The sequence below is a fragment of the Saccoglossus kowalevskii genome, chromosome 6 (assembly GCF_978046115.1).
Source record: "Saccoglossus kowalevskii chromosome 6, keSacKowa6.1, whole genome shotgun sequence".
NCBI lineage: Eukaryota > Metazoa > Hemichordata > Enteropneusta > Harrimaniidae > Saccoglossus > Saccoglossus kowalevskii.
In genome coordinates this window covers 25,997,436-26,020,951 of record NC_140646.1, presented here as the reverse complement: position 1 = coordinate 26,020,951, position 23,516 = coordinate 25,997,436, and the positions used below count along the sequence as shown (strand labels likewise).

General features: G+C 35.3%; 1 protein-coding gene across 4 annotated transcripts in view; it reads left to right on the top strand.

Annotated features, from left to right (window-relative positions):
• Positions 1-23,516, top strand: part of LOC100377779 (genetic suppressor element 1-like) — a 61,089-nt gene that overhangs the window by 8,851 nt on the left and 28,722 nt on the right. For 3 of the 4 annotated variants that reach the window (XM_085500266.1, XM_085500265.1, XM_085500267.1), the window contains exon 2: positions 5,496-5,679. In XM_085500266.1, coding sequence (XP_085356392.1) covers positions 5,496-5,679 — 184 coding nt within the window. Of the gene's footprint in view, positions 1-5,495; positions 5,680-18,431; positions 18,632-23,516 lie in introns of those variants that run through there. The other variant, XM_085500268.1, reaches the window with a different exon arrangement.

Below are 23,516 nucleotides of genomic sequence, written 5' to 3'. Positions count from 1 at the left end.
AAGTCGTATATTTAATGATCCAAAGAACGTTTAAAGATGAGAAAAAAATTTCCTTTTAAAATTAACATTGCTTGGGTGATCTCAAAAGGAAAGTGTGTTGTGTGTGTAAAAGGTTAGGGTGGTATTAATTTTTGAAGTGGCACAGTCCCCATGCTTTACACGTCTCGTGTAAAAAAACCACGCTGCATATGTAGCGAGAGACATTATAAAACATGACTTAGAGCAACAATTAATAGAAAAAATGTAATGCATGAATATGTTTGCAAGTGTTTTAATTCTGGTCACTATAACAATAATTGATGCTATCATGAATCATCAGGTGTCAGAGACCTGTGAAGGTCAACCAGGAGTTCACGTAGAGAAAATAACTTATTTCCCTGATTATTTACACTGTGTTATCTGTGACGCAGGTTTATATTGTAGTTCGGAAACGTTTGTTTGGCGTGTGCGTATTCTAGTTGATGGTACATGTTTGTTTTATGAATCAAATAAAGAATTGTAATGCATACTATTCAGGGTACGTTTTAACATTTGGGCAGTGTCAATAACCTCACTAACCTCTGTGTATAATGGGGTCGTCTTGACAACATTGATTATTAACAGCGAACACCACCTAGCATTTTTATGAGGTTTGTTGAAAAAAAAAGTTACAACCTATTGACCTACACACAGTCTGTAGCACCAAGTACTGTATTCACCGTTGTAGCATACATCCATGGTTGTAGTAATGGATTTTGACGTTATTCATTTATCTATCTTATTTGTATTAATGAGTTCATTTCACATTAAAAAAATAACACTTTATAAATTCATGCTTGGAAAATTTTTATCAATTATATTCATCGCTCTTGAATTCAATGTTTTCCATGATATTACAATGTATTATGGGTAGACTTTAGAGACTAATGAGGTAGTTCACATCAATGGGTCGTTAACCTTTCTCAATTCACCTAAAATATAAAATTATCTGACTTCCATGTATCACGTATTCATTTATATGGTTATGTGGTTTCACTGATATTAAAATGTGTATCTGGCTGCTAGGTAAAAAAAAAAATCACTATCGATTTTATTTTTGAATTAAGACTACTGGGGTAGTGGTAAAATCATTAATCCTATTATTGAGGAAGGTTACATAATATCCATTCTTACACTAGTTGCTGTCATTGAGAAGAATGAACAAAAGACCATTTGTATGGTGTTTTTCTGATTGCTTTGTTTAATTGTAATGTCACAGCTGTATTTTCAGATTGACCGTTCAAATCAGCCTCTGTAGTTACCATTGAATCGATAAATAAAAAAAAATAATAAGGCCGCTGTGAACTATAAAATTTTCGGCATTATACATTTTTGCAATTCAATTAGATGTTGATGAGTACTAAACTAATAATACTGTCAACATTTTTTTTTATCTATGATTTTTTTTTGAATGGCAAAATTTGAAAAAAAAAATCTCATGAGCTCAACACTATGTACCGGTAAGAATTTTTGTGAATGATATTTTGGATCTCTGGTTTTAAAAATTGATGTTAATCTATTTTATTGATTTTTTCTAATCTTGTTTTAGTGTTTTTGCCGTGTTCTCGCTAGAACAAGTGATGTCAGCATAAGTGTTACCCAGTAAGGGATAAGATTCGAATGATATATTCACACCGGCAATAAGTTACGTTGACACAAGTGCTGCCCTGTAATTAAAAAAAAAAAAGAATCACATGATGCAAGTATGGCAGCCACTTGATAATGCATCGACTCGTACAAAGACAAACCATTTCCCTGACACGTGATTTTGCTGAAAGTAGATACAATGGTAACATTGGCTTATTGATTTATTTTTTTTGTTTTAATGACCTTTGATATGCTGGTCTTCAAATAATTTTATAAACAATTGTCTGGGCCAATTTCATTCAAACTTGTTATAAACATTACACATGCTTGGTTTTTGATGTACTTGACTTTGTTTTGTGATTTGATTCAAACTGGTCGACTGGCAGCCATGTTGGTTTTATTTGTTGTGTGAACAACACTCATGTATTTTTTTGTTATTTGATTTAAAATGTCCATCTGGTTTGTGTGTGGATTATACATTTTGTGAGATATGAGAATGATCTTATCTTAGGAGGTGTCACTACAGTCCCCACTGTAGAGGTTCTGTGCTGTTACTGAACAAAACCTGGATGGCCATTTGAAGTAAAATATTGTTTCTAACATGCTGAATACTTCTCTCACATATATGACACAAACACAGATAGGTAAATGAAAAATAAAGTTTATTACTTTGGCAAAACAGGGGGGCACACAATGAAATCCATTGGCTTACAAGAAATATACCAGGAATGACATGTCATAAACCCCCATCATGTGAACGCAGGAACTCTGAAATAATACCCAACTCAAAAATCTTATATTATATTGGTATACACGAAACATTAATCTTTTAAAATAAATCCTGAGACTATACATGATGTAAATTCAAAATAATGTGATAATATTTTACATTATGTGGGGTCTACATTATTCTGGGTTGCTTTGCGATGTTATACCAAGACTCGTGAAAATAAAATAGTGTTCTTCTGCGAATTAATATAGAAGATTTTTCCAATCTTCTGGTACGACTCGATTTTATTACTTTAACTTGGTGGCAAGTAACCTTTAGTTTCCCAGTCTATTGCGTCCATTCATAGTCTTAACAATAGGGTGTAAATTGCCATGCGAGCCTACCGCACACGACCGCGGTAAACCGGGGTCATGGAATCTATGCATAAATTTGCCTAAAATGCGGTCGACCGGCGAGCACCCACCACCACCACGGTAATGACCGCGGTGAACCGCGAGTTTGATTTCCTACTCTTCCCTTAGTAATGAAGCTTCAGCCACTGGGGCTGTAGTGTAATGAGAGATTGCAGCGTGACTGCAATTTGAGGTATAGTCAGCGAAGGCTGCGGCTATACTGTGGAACTTTGAAATAAAATTAACCTGTTCACGTATGCGTAACATGTTCACGTCTATTTCCCTTACGTCAGCGTAAGTTACGTCAACATAAAGGGACTAAAAAAACAGAATTTAACAAGGTACATGTATCAGTGCGTGTAGGCCGCTATGCATCGTATATTTGTTCATATGGACTCGCATAAATTTTTCATGATCATAGCTTGTCAACACATGTCATTTTGCAATTCAGTTCAACAAATTTATCTTTCACACGTCACCTGCTATACCTGTTTTATACAATAGATTTTGGCAATACATGAAGACTTTAATCATTTGATGTGTTTACAGTGAATAATAATTTGTGTGGGGCATTTTTAATAATAAATACATCAGTGCACTTTTTGATCCACTTGGGATGCAATTGACCATGTGGGGGTCATCGACAGTTTAGTAATCACTGGATTACGCTCATGCCAGATTAGACTTAGCAGTGTTTTCGATATGCCCGTACCCTTGGTGCGTCTTTTGAGTTGTTAATGATTAGTATTGGAGCCAGCAGCTGTGACACGTTTGTTCAACTATTTGTCTGGTCCAGTAATTTTAATTTGCTGCATTTTTGAACTTTGATGTGTGTGTCATATTTTGTTCGTTGCTAAGACAAGTGTGGACTTTAAATGTGAATTTAAAAAAAAAAAGCCTCTTTATGATTTAAGTTTATTTTCACTCTTGCTATTTACTACACACAATATGAAATTATGTGCGATACTTTAAATATAGCCACGTTAGCAGCACGCAGAGATTATTTTGATATGGTTTTTATGTATCAGTGTGTCTTAGGATTGTACAGTTGTTGTAAATTATCTTCTTTTTTCAGTTAACATATTCCACGTAGTTTTAGAAAAATGTCTCTTTTTATTGTACTATTTGGACTTATTGAAGTCACTAAGAATGGGTTTTTAAGTCGTTTGCCTAGGTTTTTTTAATAACATAAACTGCGAAATTTTTAATCTAATATTGTCTACTTTAAAAGAGAAGCTTAAGCTATTATTTTCTAATTGTAATTTTGTTTCTGTATTTAACAAATGTGTCTACTAACACACCACTGTTATTGGCCTTATATGACTGTTGTGGTTGTATTAAATAAATATAAAAACAAATAAATACTAATGGTGTTACAGCGCCCTCCAGTGTCCATATTTATTACAAATATAAATAAAGTGATCTACCAAATATGCTTGGCTCTATTTTTTTCTTGTCCAACTTATAGAAGATAGGAAAATGTCAGTCCTTGTTTTTAGTGTGGTGGTTGTTGAGTTATTGCAGGGTTTACCCCCCCCCCCCTCCGGGCATTGAAGAGTATGGGTTCCTGACTGTTTAATTTTGATAAACAATAGACCTTATTTACATAACAATGAATACACTAGAGGTAATTAACATATTATATTGTTATGCAAATACTCTATGCCATTTTTTTTTTTGCAAAGAACACTGTATTTTGGTTACAATAAATCAATTGGTTATCCGTGTTTTTCAAACTTGTATACTGTAAAATATTTTATTTTAGCTGGAACTAATTTTCGCTGAAAAGAGTTTTTGTATGTTTTGTATGAAATTTATTCTCCCTGATTTTTGACGAGTTGAATGTTAAATATAGGAAAAAATTTATATTCGCTGGATTTTATTTTCACTGAATCATTCCTTCAGTGAAAATAGCAAAAATTAATTCTAAGCGAAAATTAACCATTTTGGGATCACGACCAAAATCAGTTTTGCCTTGTGTTGTATATTAAATTAAAAGATTGTAAAAAGCAGTTACACAAGATTTTTTTTTATAAAATAAAAACCGCTGTAAGAAGTACTATCTATTCTGGTGAAGCTGGTACAATAATCATTGGTATTATGTTTTTTATAAATATTAATGTGACAAATACCTGCTGGCAGCGTTGTGACCTTGTACTACTTTCTGTGTACACGTGGAGACCTGTATTTCCATTTGTCATACATAATCCATGCTTCCGTTTTACAGCGTATAACGAGTCCTAACTCGTTTTAAAAAAACGAAAATGAAGAAATGAAAAAGCCTACTGATACTTGATGGTGATGGATTATATGACAATTTCCTGTCATTGGTTTTTTTTTTTTTCAATCCTTAATAAAGTACAGTTGGCATTTAAATTGGGTCATTTAATCACTTAGCTCCCTGACACCTTTGTCTAATCCGCCAATATTCATGCTTCAAACTGTTTCCTCTCCCAACTTACAGGAAGTGATATGTTAATTGCTAGAAGTCATTTAAAAATGTTATTTTCACTTCTTTGATTAAGCTTTAACAATAAACAAATAAATAAATAATATAACATATAAATAAATAAATAAAATCAGGGTAGTATGATATTAGTAATTTATTGATTTTCATAAAGACCTTATTTTCGGTCATGTGATCTGTGATAAGGTAATATTGAAAACTTGCTTATAAATAGATAACGGAAGTTTAATTACCATATTCGTTAGGACTTTTTTTCATTCATGCAAAATTAATTACAAGAAACTTGTTTATTTATTTGCAGAATAATGTACCAGACAGTAGTGAACAAAAAGAAAATGAAGATGAGATCAAAAGTTCTTTGCGGCAGATGATAACTGTGGATAGTGGAAGTGATGGAGATGGTGACAAAGAGTCGGTGAACAGTAGTCTGACGAGTAACAGCAGATCTGCAGTATCCCCGTCCAGCACCACATCCTCCCCTTCCGGTAAGGAGTTGTACAGTGTATATGATTGTGAATGGTTGCATACTGCCTGTAAGGCTGAGAAAAAAAATATCTCTGTTTCTCCTTTCTGCGCGCATCATTTTGAACTATGCGCCTCAGACGTTTTTTCTTCTTCTAAAGCATTGCAAAATGCGCTTGTACTCGCACTTCTCTCAAATTTCCCCCATTTTAGCTCAGTATTAAAAAAAAAAAAAAATCATTTTACAATTTAGATGACACGAGAAACAAAGAATTTTTTTCTCCTGGCCTAAACTGTATTATTTGATACAAGTATTTTGTTTTACTGTTTGACAATAATTGAGTTGTTGAGGATGTGTGCCTGAATGCAATATAACGTATGTACCAATTTAAAATTAATGTGATTCTACTTACTTTCAAATTGTACCTTCAAGATTGGGAATTATTGCACCTTGCAACTACCTGGTATAATTAACCTTTTCACCACCAGACTTTCTCGCCCAAATCTTTCTGTACTTTTTTCTTATATTCTTCAATATTTCTGGAAATGAACCCTAATTTTGGAGCCAACAGACACAATTTGAGTCAATTTTCTGTTCTGTAAACAGGACTATTTGTGAATTTGTGATGAAAAGAGGAAACTGATGGTAAAAAGGTTAACACATCATTATGAAATATTTATAGTGAATGTAAATAGAGAATATTTGTAACATGAATTAATATTTTGTGTGCTTATGTAGAATTGATAATTTATACGCCCAATATATACACCGCAATGGCATACATAGTACCGGTATGTATGTGAGCCGACTTCCACTGTGAGTGTATATGAACAGCGCCCTCATTTTTGAAAATTGAAATTTCTCTTTGATGCCACTAGAGGGTGAAATCTAAGTCAAGAATATTTCCTACTATACCAGTACTTATCACTTAAGAATTATTTTCAAATAGTGATATTTCTACTGTTTAAAATGTATTGTGACTAAATTGTGAGATGTGTGTGGCTGCTACAGCACACTCTTGTACTACCAGCAGTTTTTACAGCCATCTTGTTAGTGAGTTTACTTGGTGTTCAATAAAATAAAAAGACAAATAATTTACCAAACAGGAAAACAAATGACTCGCGCATCGCCAAACTGTAACAGAAATAAGTGTTTTATATTGTATATTGTTAAAATACTTGCGTGCAAGTTGTTGGATTTGCGGCCTCAATACCAGTAAACATTCTGCTATCTTGTAAATTTAGTGTGCATCCTGCTATCTTTGTGTGCATCTTGCTGTCTTGGTGTGCATCATGTTATCTTGGTGTGCATCATGTTATCTTGGTGTGCATCCTGTTATCTTGGTGTGCATCCTGTTATCTTGGTGTGCATAATGCAGTCTTGGTGTGCATCATGCAGTCTTGGTGTGCATCCTGCTATCTTGGTGTGCATCATGCAGTCTTGGTGTGCATCATGCAGTCTTGGTGTGCATCATGCAGTCTTGGTGTGCATCATGCAGTCTTGGTGTGCATCATGCAGTCTTGGTGTGCATCATGCAGTCTTGGTGTGCATATTGTTATCTTGGTGAGCATCCTGTTATCTTGGTGTGCATCATGCAGTCTTGATGTGCATCTTGCTATCTTGGTGTGCATCCTGTTATCTTGGTGTGCATCCATTCCTGTTTTCTTGGTGTGCATGTCGATCATGCTATCTTTGTGTGCATCATGCAGTCTTGGTGTGCATCATGCATTCTTGGTGTGCATCATGCTTTCTTGGTGTGCATCATGCATTCTTGGTGTGCATCATGCTATCTTGGTGTGAATCATGCTATCTTGGTGTGCATCATGCAATCTTGGTGTGCATCATGCAATCTTGGTGTGCATCATGCAATCTTGGTGTGCATCATGCAATCTTGGTGTGCATCATGCAGTCTTGGTGTGCATCATGCAGTCTTGGTGTGCATCATGCAGTCTTGGTGTGCATCATGCAGTCTTGGTGTGCATCATGCAGTCTTGGTGTGCATATTGTTATCTTGGTGTGCATATTGTTATCTTGGTGTGCATATTGTTATCTTGGTGTGCATCCTGTTATCTTGGTGTGCATCATGCAGTCTTGGTGTGCATCTTGCTATCTTGGTGTGCATCCTGCTATCTTGGTGTGCATCCATTCCTGTTTTCTTGGTGTGCATGTCGATCATGCTATCTTTGTGTGCATCATGCAGTCTTGGTGCGTGCCCTGCCATCTTGGTGCATGCTCTGCTGCCTTGGTGTGCGCCCTGTCGCCTTGGTGTGCGCCCTGCCGTCTTGGTGTATGGTCAGCCATCTTGGTGTGCGGTCTGCCATCTTGGTGTGCGGTTGGCCAGCTTGGTGTGCGGTTGGCCAGCTTGGTGTGCGGTTGGCCAGCTTGGTGTGCGGTTGGCCAGCTTGGTGTGCGGTTGGCCAGCTTGGTGTGCGGTTGGCCAGCTTGGTGTGCGGTTGGCCAGCTTAGTGTGCGGTTGGCCAGCTTAGTGTGCAGTTGGCCAGCTTAGTGTGCAGTCGGCCAGCTTGGTGTGCAGTCGGCCAGCTTGGTGTGCGGTCGGGCCATCTTGGTGTGCGGTCGGGCCATCTTGGTGTGCGGTCGGGCCATCTTGGTGTGCATCCTCCTGCCATCTTGGTGTGCATCCTCCTGCCATATTGGTGTGCATCCTGCCATCTTGGTGTGCACCCACCTGCCATCTTGGTGTGTGGTCTGCTATCCTGGTGTGTGCCCTGCCATCTTGGTGTGCATCCTCCATCTTGGTGTGCACCCTGCCATCTTGGTGTGTGCCCTGCCATCTTGGTGTGCATCCTCCTGCCATCTTGGTGTGCATCCTCCTGCCATCTTGGTGTGTGCCCTGCCATCTTGGTGTATGCCCTGCCATATTGGTGTGTGGTCTGCCATCTTGGTGTGCATCCTCCTGCCATCTTGGTGTGTGCCCTGCCATCTTGGTGTATGCCCTGCCATATTGGTGTGTGGTCTGCCATCTTGGTGTGCATCCTCCTGCCATCTTGGTGTGTGCCCTGCCATCTTGGTGTATGCCCTGCCATATTGGTGTGTGGTCTGTCATCTTGGTGTGCATCCTCCTGCCATCTTGGTGTGCATCCTCCTGCCATCTTGGTGTGTGCCCTGCCATCTTGGTGTATGCCCTGCCATATTGGTGTGTGGTCTGCCATCTTGGTGTGCATCCTCCTGCCATCTTGGTGTGTGCCCTGCCATCTTGGTGTATGCCTTGCCATATTGGTGTGTGGTCTGCCATCTTGGTGTGCATCCTCCTGCCATCTTGGTGTGTGCCCTGCCATCTTGGTGTATGCCCTGCCATATTGGTGTGTGGTCTGCCATCTTGGTGTGCATCCTCCTGCCATCTTGGTGTGCATCTTCCTGCCATCTTGGTGTGCACCCTCCTGCCATCTATGTGTGCATCCTCCTGCCATCTTTGTGTGCATCCTGCCATCTTGGTGTGCATCCTCCTGCCATCTTGGTGTGCACCCACCTGCCATCATGGTGTGCGGTCTGCGGTCTGCCATCATGGTGTGCGGTCTGCCATCTTGGTGTGCACCCTACCATCTTGGTGTGCATCCTGTCCAATTCAGCCTTCTACTATCATCGCTCATTAAACATACTGTTGTGAACAAAGTTTGAGTAATGTGTTAATAGTGTATTGATTTGATATACCACATGCTTTCATAAATACTGTCAAGGTTATAATGCTAGTACTAAAGAAAGATGTGGTGTAATGCATAGCTGTAGAAATTGATCTGTTCTCATTGAAGGCAACTTTTACAAATGTAGCCATGATGCTTGTGCACTCAGGTTTGAGTCTCAACAAAAGCGGTCAAATGTGCTTATTATAAATAAATCTAGTAATCTATTATGCTGCGTCCACTGTCAGGCAATCATCAGATCATGATCTATTGTCAGGGCGTGGCTGCGTATATACATGTACATATATACACTTATACAGGTACATGTATACATTGTATTGTTTTCAAATGATGTATGGCTTTTGTCCAATTCCCTTGTGTCATTCAATTTCATCTTTTGGAGGTAAAGAAGCCTTAGAAAAAAAAATTGTATATTTATGTTTAATTAGTTCTCTGCCTTTGAGCATCAAGGATACCATGTGGTCTAGGTAGTTGTGAAAGAAATGCACTACCCTGCAAACTCCTGGACGACTTTATTAATAGCTATTATCACTATCTTCTACAGTTTGACACGTGCCACATGAACCATTCTGCAACAACATGTGCTCTTTTGTTTTTCTCCTGGCATGGGAATCTCAATTTAGTAATACAAACATGTTGTTAAAATTACATGTACTGGAAATACATAGGCATATTTGTCTATCGGGGACCTGCTTAGTTTACAAAGTTCTGTCTTCAACTGTATTTTGTAAGGGTGGTTTAAAAATTCAGCTTTCTGCTGGTAGCAGTGTGTTTCTCTATATAGAGCAATTAATTCATCTCCAGTGGGACAAAAGAATATACGAAGTGCGTGGTTAGCCGCATGTAGATTTTACTTGCATACCGGCATCTTCTTGTCTTGATTATAACTTATGTGTTTGAAATTTTGTGAGCAAAATGATATTACTATATGTAACAAACATTTAAGGTAGACAATTTGTCATTAATTATTCAGTAGATAATATTTTATTTTTGTTCTTGCAATTCAACCATCTGGCAGGAGATTCAGGTATCACAAGTCAGTCACCTCCATATTTTGTTATGAATTCCTTCAACTGAAATATTTTTTTCTACACATTCAAACAATCTATTCTCATGATTCAAGCAAACAAAAAATACAAGTGTCAGTTTTCTACTAATTCAGCCATCCTGTTCCAAATAATTATTTTTCTGATTTGTCCAATTAATCCATTTTTCTGATATTTCATAGTTGTCATATCCAGTATCTGAAAGCTTCATAACATTTTTGAAGCATGTGCAACCAAGATAAATAATGTGCTAATAAAATGTTTGGATCATCCATTGACATACAGTCTTTAATTGATTCAGAAATTAAATTAAATAATTTATTTTAATTGGAAATAATTAATAATATTTTTCATGAATGTATAAAATGCACTAAAAAATAGCTTCATTTCCTGTTTATTTTCATTGACTTTGTGACGAATCATTGATAATAAAAAAAATAAACATTTTAATTCTATGAAAATTTTCAGTGATAATAAACTAAGCTAAAATGAAGATTCCAAAATAATGTTATATGAAGCCCCCCCCCCTCTAATATATGAATGTTTATCAGGCTTTCCCAATTGTGCAAAACATATGCGGATGATTCTCCCCAAGGCATTTCTTGATTGGTCAATTTTTTTCTGATTTAGCTTGTGTGTTTGACTCTTTGAGATTTATCACCTTATTAGTCGAGTTTAAGGTATAGATTTCACGAAGTTCAGAAAGAGCAATTTTGATCAATAAATATTCCTGTGAATACATTGCTATCACTGTAATATTTTCGTTGGTTTGATTTATGGCAATGTGGGTGTGACAAATATTGATTTGGATGATTTAATTTCATAATGTTGATATAATATGACTGTTAATTGCTGATATATCATGTTTGTTATTAAAAACAACATGCTTATCATTGGTAGGCAAATATAAAAATACGTAGGGAGGTATTTCAAACTGGTGTCCGCTTCAACAAACGAATTCAAACAAAAGTTTGTGTTATTGTTATATCTACTCATAATTGTTATCAGATTGAAGTGAATCATTATTATGTGACATTTTAATCTGATTTGCATATATTTAATTGGTAGAATATGATAAATCAAAGTTCTAATTTTTTTTTTCGGCTCTAAATTCATTTAAATCTGGCGTTATTTACTGCTCTCAGCTCTATAAGTTAACGTAGGAGGCTGTATCACATATTTTTTGTTCAACCTTTGGTTTTGCAGGACTTTCACCAGATACTAACTAAAATAAATAAATACACTAAATTATGCAGTTTTAATTATTTATTTAATACAGATAAAACGAATGAAACAGGCAGACTTGTGGCTGTCTGACATTCATAAAATATGCCAGCCTAATTTAAAAATTAAATTCTACTGCACTTCCTAATTGTTCTTTCATTGCGATATTTGCTTACCATGTAGCACATTTAAACTAGATGCTATTACGTGAAAGGAAAATAAATACTCACTTAATTGTGTTTTGATGAGCAGCTCATGTGCTATTGGCGTCTACCAATTTGCAGAAGTGGGTTAAATGTTTTAAAACTAATCAATTCTGAACAGTGATTCTTGTATGTTGAGGGGCAATCTACTGTGTACTTCTTATATAATATAATATAATATAATATAATATAATATAATATAATATAATATAATATAATATAATATAATATAATATAATATAATATAATATAATATAATATAATATAATATAATATAATATATAATATAATATAATATAATATAATATAATATAATATAATATAATATAATATAATATAATATAATATAATATATTTAGTCTGGGCTCCTCATCATTATAGACTTTTTTGAAATTGCTGTTCGTGACTTGGTGACCAGGTATTACAAAACAAATCTACAATAGGCAGCCTGCTTTTGAAATCCAAATGAATCTTGCATATCTGTTAACTGCATCGGGTAGCATGATCCTATAGAGATTGTTTAATTTATTATTGAGATGATCACGTACAGATTCTCATCCTACTGTGGATGAAAGAAACCCACGGCAACACACGAACATGCCATTATATAAACATATATGGCGACGTCAATAGTAGATAAAGCCTGCGGTGTGCCAAGGTTAACCACATGTTGTGTTTGTCAATCTGACGGGGCTGATCACTGCTGTTATTTTGGTATTCTTTCCTGCTATTAGCTCGCTAACTGTGCTTCAATTGAACGATGTTTTATTGTCCGTTCGTATAAAATGATTATTTGTTGTGTTACCTGCTTCCAACAAATTCGTATACTTTATTTTCATTTTTCACCTGAAATTTTGTTATATTTGGTATTTTATTCAGTAGATAAGATGCATCACCCAGAGATAATCCTGTGAAAATTATTTTTCCCCCTGACTTACCACATACCGGTATGTGTTAGTTCTCATGCATAAATTCCTAAAGGTCACACATCCTGGTACTTTGGGGGTGAAATATATTTGTTATGTCTCTTATGAAATGCTTAATTTAGATGATTCGGGGAAAACACGTCTCTGTGCTGAAGCATGAACCTAGGGGGACACACAAGTGTTGCACATAACCTATAGGAGTAATGAAAACAATCTATAGTTTATGTACATGTTCATTTTCATTAGCCTAGAGGGCTTAACTGTATAATACCTACCTGTTGACTGCTTAGCGTAATAGAGATGAACAATATGATAGAAATATCTTCCAGATTGAATTATTGTACAATTTGTGTTTTACAAATGCGAGCAAATCTGCAAATTTGATTCTGATTTCCGTCTAGACATTGCTGCTCTCTTATAGAAATTAAAACTTGTCATTATTTATCAAGAATTATCACTCTATAAAGCTGCCAGATAGAAAAAACTGAATAGCATGACCATCATGCACTTGAAAGAAATGAAATCTGCTTTTCTACTTTTCATTATCTGGATTATATTAACGCAAAAAATCATGAAGAATGATGTTTTTTAAAGACTGGCCTTAGGGCAGCATTTGGTTTTCTGGGAAAGATGCACGTGATCTTTGAAGATGTCTACAAAATAGTAACCGCCATCATGGCATTCAGATAACAGATTGAAATCTCTCTGAGGTGGGGGAAAAGAGGACATCGCCACGGTAATACCGTGCGTATCAGCTTACAGATGCTTTTATGTTAGATGGAAGTTCAAAGGTCTTGCATCCTAGAATCGACATCAGAGATTGCTGTTGCCGACAATTTGCCGCTAACAATGAACATTGAGTGCTAACTGAAATTCTATACTTCGCTTGTCAAGACTTATCCTGCAGGTTTTTGAGTTTTCCATAGCACATCTTTTAATCTGTCGTCACGTGTACATATCTAACATACAGAATCTCAGAAGGACTAAACAGGGTGTTTTAAAATTTTAAAATTGCATTTGTATTAATAAATGACTTTACTTTGTAAGCGTAATTCAAAATCTTATTCCAACATACTAACAATAAAAACATTTTCATACGCTGCAGAATTTTCGATTTTCTGACTTTTCTGTTCATGTATTAAAATATTAAAAGGACTAGAAACTTGTATATTAATACTTTACTACTTAAAGTTTAATATGGAAAAGGAAAGTGTCAAATTTTCTTGTGTGTGCTTCTCAAAATTAATAGTAATCTCAACCGCAGTATCATAATACCTGTTATGTTGTTGAGTATATCAAAATAATATTGATTGCAAAAATCTTGTGTTGCTTGAATAAAATTGCATTACGTTGTGTAATACCAATTAGACTGTGCCGTGTACATGGTGAGCAATTGTCACCACCCATTCTGCAAAAAGAAAAATTAATACAAGATTGCCTGACATTGGCTGCCCAACCATAATACCTAACCTTTTATCCAATCCGCTCATGCCTTGTATTTTTTTAGAGTTTGCCAGCAACAGTGGAAATGCAAATACTAGTAAAAATGTTTGTTTATGCTTATTATATATTTATTTTTTTAAGGTTCTGTCAAAATTTCTGGAAAACATAAAATTAAATCTTAATGGAAATTCAAAATAGAAGAACTATTTTTTTTTTTTTTATAAAATTCTTATAAATCTACTAGAAACTTTATAATTTTTATCTTGGCATAAAAGTTGTGTAATCTCTCTCTACATGAACTCAAGAGGGCGTCTTTCCATTATAAACCTCTCCATATTTATATAAACCCCTCTGTTCATTAAATAAATACATTTCTGTGATACACTTTGTGAATGCTGCATAGATTATACATTTTCTACCCTGTAATTTCTAAGTTGATGCATTATATTTTAATTTTCATTATCCCAAACTGTTTTTTTTTTTCTGTGATGTATTATGTATTTAAAATGACAATGTCATGTTATTGCCGGGTATGTGCAAAATAGAATAAATCCCTAGTTGACCTTTTAAGACCTCATTTGCATACTTGTATTGTTGATATGAAAACCATCTATGCCTTGCGGGATTTGATTAATGCTAGCCATACTTTTCACATCAAGAAAAAAATGAATTTGAAAATCCAGAATCACTGCAAATGAATTCTGTAATAACGTATCCATATATGTTATAGCTAACTTAAAATAAAATAAAATATAATATCATATTTGTTTTTATTTAAAAAATGTATTTCAAAATAAAAAAACTCTTGAAATATGTAACAAACTTGAATAAAAATGTTCCACTGTTTTAAATCAAATCTTTTTTTTAAACCTGGTGTTTTAATCGCGTGTACGTTCGAATATAACAGCCAACGCCAGCCATTTATTGTTGCTCTGATCCTAATACAGTTAAGCTGTTGCTTGCGGGATTTGCTGACAGATGGTGACCTCTGACCGCTCCTGACTCCATGATCTGAGGCATGCAGTATAATAGCCGATGTTACAGTTGTGTTTGATTCAAGGATTAACCTTTCTGTGCAGGTGTTGTCGATATGTTGATTTGATTCAAATGAGTTCGCTGTCCCTGGGTCTCGGGTCATTCTATGCTGATTATTGCAGCCTCCTGTAGTAAACATACTAACCGTTACTCATTGATTTTATTCACATCCAGTGGTTCAATCCTCGTAATTATATAACCTTCCCCCGTCCAACTTCTCTACCTTGTTACAAAGCAGTCACCTATACGACACTAGTTTATCGTCTTGCGGATGAGTTTTTAATCAAATTAAAAGAAAACTCTCCCTCTTCCCCTGCAGTTATACCATATTTGCATCATTAGTTGAGCAATAATATTCAAGTCATATTATTATTTTAATCATGTAATACTTGTAAAAGTAAATGAATGTGTCGCTGAAAGGTCGCGTCAGGTCCTAGGATATTATTCTATTATACATATTCATTTTTTTTTTCCGTCATTTCAAGTACAAGAAACATAACGAACAGTGTGAGAATATACTTGCTGGGAAATTAGCTACATCTTGAATTAGCGAAATTACAGCTAAAAATAACATGCTAGCTAAAAGTCGTGTTTAATGTTATTTCATGACTCGTGTAACTAATGTTGTGGATTAGCAGCTAAACGAGTTCTCTAGACAAATTTTTTTGTAGTTCATCTCATAACAATACAATCCTAGACTTAATACTTTCAGATAAATCTATTTATATTTTTCAGTTGTGGAGGTCATTTTTTTATTAAGTTACTTTAATTCTGATAAAGTTTTCAAAAACAGTTGGTTGCGTTCCCTGCTGATTTAAAGAGGATTAAAACAAACTATGATAAAATTAAATTAGGATTAAAATACATTTGAGAGCCCCCTCCCCCCGAAACCCCTTCTCAAAGTGGTAGATTCCTGACAACCATTGAAGTGGTCACCATTCACAAAATCTTTCCATTATTTTTCAAGCTGTTATCTGTATCCAGTGGGTGATTAAGTCCACTAGATCATGAAGTAACAACAAATTCTAAAAAAAATTGAATATACAAAATGTTGGACCATAATTTTGGTGAAGGAAAAATTATGGTGTTGAATGTGATTTATAAAACTGACAGGAAAACCTGGGCATGTACAGAGTGAATGCAACAAGTATGTAAATACACTATCTGCACCTGCTTCACTGAAAATGATATATGTTTTTAATTGTGACATGAACGCAAATAACGTATCTTGTATTACCCTAAATTTTAATGCGTTCCAATTTGCATATCTTGTGTATTATTTGGAGTGCTTTGATAATTGATGTGCAAAGCCCGACCGTTGTGAATGAACAGCCTTACGATGACCGTCAGATTAGACATTCATTTCCTGGTTTGTACAAGTGAGTGGTGCCAGTCAGTCAGTCAGGCAGGTCAACAAGCATTGCCTTTGCTTGAAGTATCAGTTCTATCGGGAATCTGCAGTAGTCGCTTGCTTTAATTGGCTAGAGATGAAAACTTGTAGCATAGCAGATGTATGACAAATTATTTAATTTGTTTAAGGGGTCAGAGTGCAGCGGAACGCATTAGCACAGCTTGCTACTCAACATGATAAAAGAGGAATGTAGCTCATAGTACAAATAAATGTCCATTGGTCGCTTTCAGTACTTATATGAACTGCTATATTAACGCAGCTTAAAGTTATATTGATTCTGCAATCAATTGTGCACACAATAAAAACAAACCATCCAATGACGGAGAAGACTGTACTGTTATTGGCATATCCCAGGCACAAATTTGTATATCTCAGTCCAATATTTACTGAAATAATGGTTAATGTAATTTGTACATTTCTATACATTAACACCTTTTGATTTCATTTGATTTCACTTCATAAAAGAACAAATTGAGTAATTAATTCATTATTATTTAAATTAATTGGTTAAATACTTTTTTCCCTAATATTTATTGTTAAGAAGAACAAAAAATTTGACGTCGAAATTGTCTTCCTCGAAAATACCGTTTTAGGTGAAAAAAGCAGTGAAAGAAAGGCCAGAAACAAAATGGTATTTGTAAAATATTGCTATATTTAATAACCTTGATCCTCTCATTGAATTATTAATGTAAAATTAATACCATGATGTGGTGAGTTCATTTCTTCATGAGGGTGTAAATGGAGTCATCAGTGTGGTTACCAAAAAACTTGGCTTTGTACTCAGTTTTATTTTATTTAAAAACATAATCTGTTTGTTGTTTTTCAAGTCACGAGTTTGCGCTTCAGTTAGCTCCCTGAAGACATGAAATAGATTTTGAAAGGTTGTGCCCAATTGATTGTTACCTGCCCTACCTTTTTTTGCAAATAGAATGTGCTGATTATGAATATTCATATTTTAAGGTCACATGGCATAACATCATGGGGCACTCCATCCACGATGTATTATTCAAATAATTGATCTTGATTTGGCCATTGAAATAGCTCCAAGTAAACATGACTTTGAGCACGCATACAAAGATAAAAAAAAAAATGAGAAAGAAACCAAACTGTATTCGTAAAGCGAATAGTAGGCATTCCTGTTTAATACGTACGGCATGCAGCTGCTCATCTGATCATGTATAACACTAAAGCGGATATTTCTGCTTGCTGATAGCGTAAACATCGGCTAAATGCTTGTCAAATTCTGTAGGTGTTAGGCGATACATGCAAAGAGGTTTGTTATATTTTTCGCAAGAGATGACTTTTTGTTTGTTGTTTTTTTTTTTCTCCCATGTATTTCTCCGTCCATTCAGTGGGATGATCGATGGCATGTAATGGGTCTGGGTGCTAAGTTGAGATCAATTTGTGTAGTGTGGTGTATTATACAATATGTGATTAGGGGAGCATGCCAATCTTGCTGTATTGTCTCATGGGAAAGAAAGCATCTGCCTGTTGGTTTAGGCTTGATTGCCATGGACGGGAGCAACCATTCTCAGACAGGAGACGCAGCTTGTGAGCTGAGAAACTGCATGATCAGATCATGTGATAACATAGTCACCCAGGCGTCTTGTCTTGGCTTTGATCTAGGATTCCAAACTGACCAAACACCACCGATGCTGATATGCGTGTGCATGACTGGAGAATTGTGAAGGGTATGATTCAAATAGTTGAGGTCATCTCCCCTAACAGCAGCGCTGTAGCTTAGTCCCATCCGCATGCGTAGGCTTCATTAGGCTGCCCTAGCCTCGGCATTTAAATAGACAGTGAAAAAGAGATTCAATTGAAACAAGTATTGATAATGTGTAGAGCGTTGAGGTGCACATAAGGAGAGCAGTGTGTGTATTATATGAACGGCAATTGCAATACGTACATATGTAATAACGTGCTGACAAGACTCATGCACAGCAGGATAACAATGAATAATGGCGGAATATACAACCCAGCCACCGGATTACCGTTCACATTCATTCCACCATTTATGGCTCCAGGTAAATCAGAATATATATTTTTTTAATTCAATTCAATTGGTATCTCCTTTCCTTCAGAATTATGAAATTGTTATCAATTTCATCTGTGTGTATTTTAGAGTAGGTGATGATGGCGTTGTGCTGATATTGGACTTTCAAAATGGCTTACAATATACAATATTTTTTTCTCAGAGTCACTCTATATAATGATGATATCATCAACAGCTTCTGATATTTTGCTATCCTGTTCCCAGGCAAAACAAATGTCTAGGTAGTCAGGATATTAAATCGCCTATAGGGGTCGTTTTCACCGAGGCGGCCTGATTAGTCCGTGTATAGTGGTGTGGTCACGGTGCTGTTAATCTGTTTCCTGTGTGTGCTCCAGCGTTCTGAATGCCATTTATTTTATTGATGTTTTATTGTCCTATGATGGCGTCGTGATGGGATAATACCCAGCCCCAATAACACTCAATTTACATGTTTATGTGTCCATGTTTTTATTTTTACAGTCTTTCATTGTCGTTATCTGCACTATCTGTCTGCTACAGCATTTTCGTATTGACTGATTCCTTGCTCCTCCTAATTAATTATCGAATGTTTTTTTTTCTCTCTCATTTTCTCTCGCACATCGGCTCCCCGTGTAGACACGAGCCCGTCAATTTTGTTCGATAATCCCATGATGCTGATATAGCGACACTGTTAACAACATTACTCATTCAGTTTGCATAATGTATGCAGACCTCGTAATGAAATCATGTCATTTTTGTGTCAATATTAGTGACTTTATCCATACAAAGGCGGTTATTGCCAGTCCTTTGAAATGTTTGACATAACGCTGTGTAGAGTTGGATGAGCTTTATTGTCGGCAGTCGTGTGGCATATTACCAGTACCACTCTTTCCATCGGTGTGTGTTATTTTTTTTAATTTTTTTTTTGTGACTCGTAAATTTAGAATGTTTAAGAGTGATGATAAATGTGAGGGTAGTAGACATTGCAATTAATACAAACTCTGACCCTCTCTTTTTGTTTTATATTTATTCTTAATTTAGAAGTCCATATTGTCTATCCATCCAACAGCTGCCTACAATTTTCATTTTTTTTCTTCCATATTTTGTTCATTTCCCTTTAAATACCAGAAATCCCAAAGATGGTATTTGACTCCTTTTTTTATTAAAAGGACACTGAAACCATTCCCATTAAATTTGACAATAATACTCCCACCACCCCTTCTGCACTTTTTTTTACTTACCCTACCTACGCTCTCTTGATGTTAACTGTATTTTTATATCCATATTTAAATGGTAGTTAAATGATTTTGTTCCCCTAGGTGATGTTTCTTTCCTCTCAACTATGATATCGCATTACATTTTCTTTATTGTAATAAGCGAAACGAGATCTGACTTGATAGGCATTTTATTTTGTTCTTCCATTCATTTGGGATTCTCGGAAAAGGCATATTTTGAGTGAAATAAATTATCCTGTATATTTACCCTTTAATTGCTGACTAAATTCACTGGAATTGTATTTACTTGTATTTATTGCTTACTTTGTAAAAACGCTTATCTATTAAAAGACAACTCAACTCTCTCATAGTCTATGTATTTCTTTGAATTTAACAGATAGTAAGGAGGCCGTTACTTAGCTGGGTTCCTTTCTTTACTCTTAAAGCAGACAGTGCGACCTCTAATATTTCTATGTACCGTATTCACACAGCATTATTGTATCTATTGACAGGGGCTTTTCACAGGTTCTGTAATGATTTTTATTCATTTAATGAAAATACATGTATAAAAAAAAAAAAAAATGGGAGTTTGTATTTTGTGGTGGGGGAGTGGCCGGTACATTGATTGCCTGGGGGGAGCAGTGGAGGATGAGGTGATACCACTGTGCAATATATTGATTGATGTTTAATTACCGCTTATTTCACTCTTAATGTAGGTCATTCATTTAATGAGTTATTCTTGTAGCAAGAAGTGTTGAGACGTTTTGTTTTTGCTTGCCTGCTATTTTTCTACCATCTACCACAGTATCAACGATTAATGGAACAGACATTGTAGTGTGAGAATTGTCTATTGATTCTCTCAGGAACGTCACAAAAAATAATAATATACAGAAGAGAATACATGTCGGGGAAACTAAAAATCGTTGTCGACTTGGGAGCCAGGGGTATTGATTCATCTATGCGTTCTTTTTTCTCACTTAGTCTGGAATTTATTCAAAATCTTATATCATGTTAATTTGAATGGCTCGCTGTTCTTTGAGTGACGTTATTATGTTGAATTGGCAATAAAGGTGAAAAAAAGCATAGGATGTCAAACAGATCTCATTATGTGCTTTAATCCGGAGGCCGGTCATCCATTAAGTGCCCAGTACTCAGTTAAAAATGATAAATTTTTCGTTTCCCATCGGACGGAGTCAATTAGAGAGAGAGAGGTGCTGTTTAAAAGGACATAGACACACCATCTTGAGGTTTCTTATGAGGAAAGCCAATAGGATAAACCTTGTTTGGAAAGATTGGAAATTGAGCAATGAGTTTTTATGGTGATTGATAGATAATTTTTGTGTGTCTTGTTGTCATGGTAGTATACAGTCTACTTGTAATCATTAACAAAAACCAGATTGTAGTTTTACCATGTTTAAAATGTTTCTACTTTCCCTGTTACCGGTATATTTATTCATAAATTGCGTAACCCCCCCTCCTCCTTCCAAAAAAAAGAATGATGATTAATCTTTTTTCCAAAATAAATGAGGGCTGTCATTTTTCATATATGTGCCTTTATTTTAAGTTTTTATTAATTTTTTTTTTTTTTTTTCATTTTATCTAAAATTCTGACAGATAAAGAACACACTCGTGATGAAATATGAGTATTTTTTTCTTTTGAGCTAATGTGAAACCACCTGATAACATCTTGGTATAATGTTCCCAATTATAACATTAATCTGTTTGCAATTTATATTTTCCCTGCAAATAATCCTGTCGTAATGTCAAATAATTGAGAGTGAAATTCTTGGCTTTATCTGAACCCTCACCTATCAGCTGTAATGTTATAATTTTATAGTAAATGAAAGGTTAAACCTCCCCCTTGTAAAACATTGTGGTAAATATAAACTTCTCGAAGACCTTATGATATTGAAGAGATAAAGTTGCGATGATCTTTGCTTACAAATCAGTTCGTGTTGGCGTGCTAATTGATAGTAGTGTCACGCTAATATGGATGTTCGACAACCACAACTCACATACAGTCGATGCAATTGTTAACTGATAGTTTACGTGATACAGAGAATAATTAAAACAGTTAAAACAAATCCGTCAGGTTATGGATTACCGTGAGTCCCACAAGTATGTGCTGCGTGTTTGTGTGTGGTAGTACAAATTAGGAATTAAGACAGAGTAGGGATATTGTTTTAATCACAAACATATGATAGCACACACCAGGTTGATTTATTTATTTTTTTTTTTTGCCCTCATGAACACTCAACTTATACTCATAATATTTGATTTTCATGACAATTTATTCTTGTTGACTATCTTTTTCTATCAAAATTCAATTTTAATAATTTGCAAATCACCATTTCCCTCTCCTCTACGCAACACAATTAATATTTCCTTTGATCTCATTTAGTACAATAGCACACAAGTTTGTAAAAACGAAAATGATAATCATGGTGATGAGATTAAAAAAAAAAAATGACGATAATCATTTTAAATCAATATAAAAGCAGAATTTACTAAATTAACTGTTAGTGTCTGTGTTGTGTGTGCTGACACTTCTTATTTATAGCCCTACAGTTGGTTCTAGCATAATTCCATTTTGATTATGCAAAGGTTACCCATCATACAAATTTATGTAAATGAGTTGTGCATTTCCTGTATCTGTGAGTTATTTCTCTCCTCCAGTGCACAAGATTAAAGTGTCATTATTGGTATATGCATCATTTTCAATTATTATGATCAGTTTATATTGACTTAATTGGCTCAATCTGAGAGTAGACATGTTTTGTATTTGGGGGTCGTTGCTGGAGTGGATATGCATAACACTGTAAGAGTGAGGGAAGGGTTGCTTTCAAAAGATTACAGCAACAGAGCTGTATTACCCCCATTACAAATTTATGAAGTATAGTAGATATATCAAACTGGTTATTCAATATACCGATCGAAAGGATTTTCTCTTATCGCCACACAAAGGACTCGCCATGTGGATGAATTATTGATAACTTTCCCTCTCGAGATTTCCAGGAAGTTATTTTGCGCATTTTGGTCAGGTACACTGGTGCTGCAGTGTGTCCCAACGTCATCAGTTGACACTTTTATTTACTGATTGCCTGACCCGACAACAGAGGGAAGCAAATAGCTGTGTACTTCCTCTGCCAGGAAATTTGCAAAATTTTCACCTGCTCTTTTCACTAATTTTTGCTCAAATTTATGCGAGGCAGGTGAATTAGGCAGTTTTGCTGAAATAAAAGATGGAGCAGTCAGACTTTTTTGTCATATTGTTGTCATTTTCTGTGGATTTGTGTTGTCTGCAAAACGAGTGTTTGATGTCAGAACTGGGAAATTATTTTAGTAGTTTTGGGTTGACAATACTGCCACTATGTAGCGATAACACAGGACCGTGTTTAGTCATGTATTTTATGAAATTACTGTATTTATAGCTGCCATTAAAACAATAATTAGGATTTCCAGCTATTTCACTAGAATACACTTCCTGGCAATCACCCTTATCCCATCTCACTATATCTGTTGCACTGCTTGCACTCCTGCTGGACTGGTGCCAGCACAATTCAATGTATAAGAAAATAGGGATTGACCACTGTTAGTGGTGGGGATAGATTTTACAATTTGAAGAAAAATTCTACAGGAAAAATTATAAAATTTAAAAAAATAATTTCATAGAGAAAATCAAAC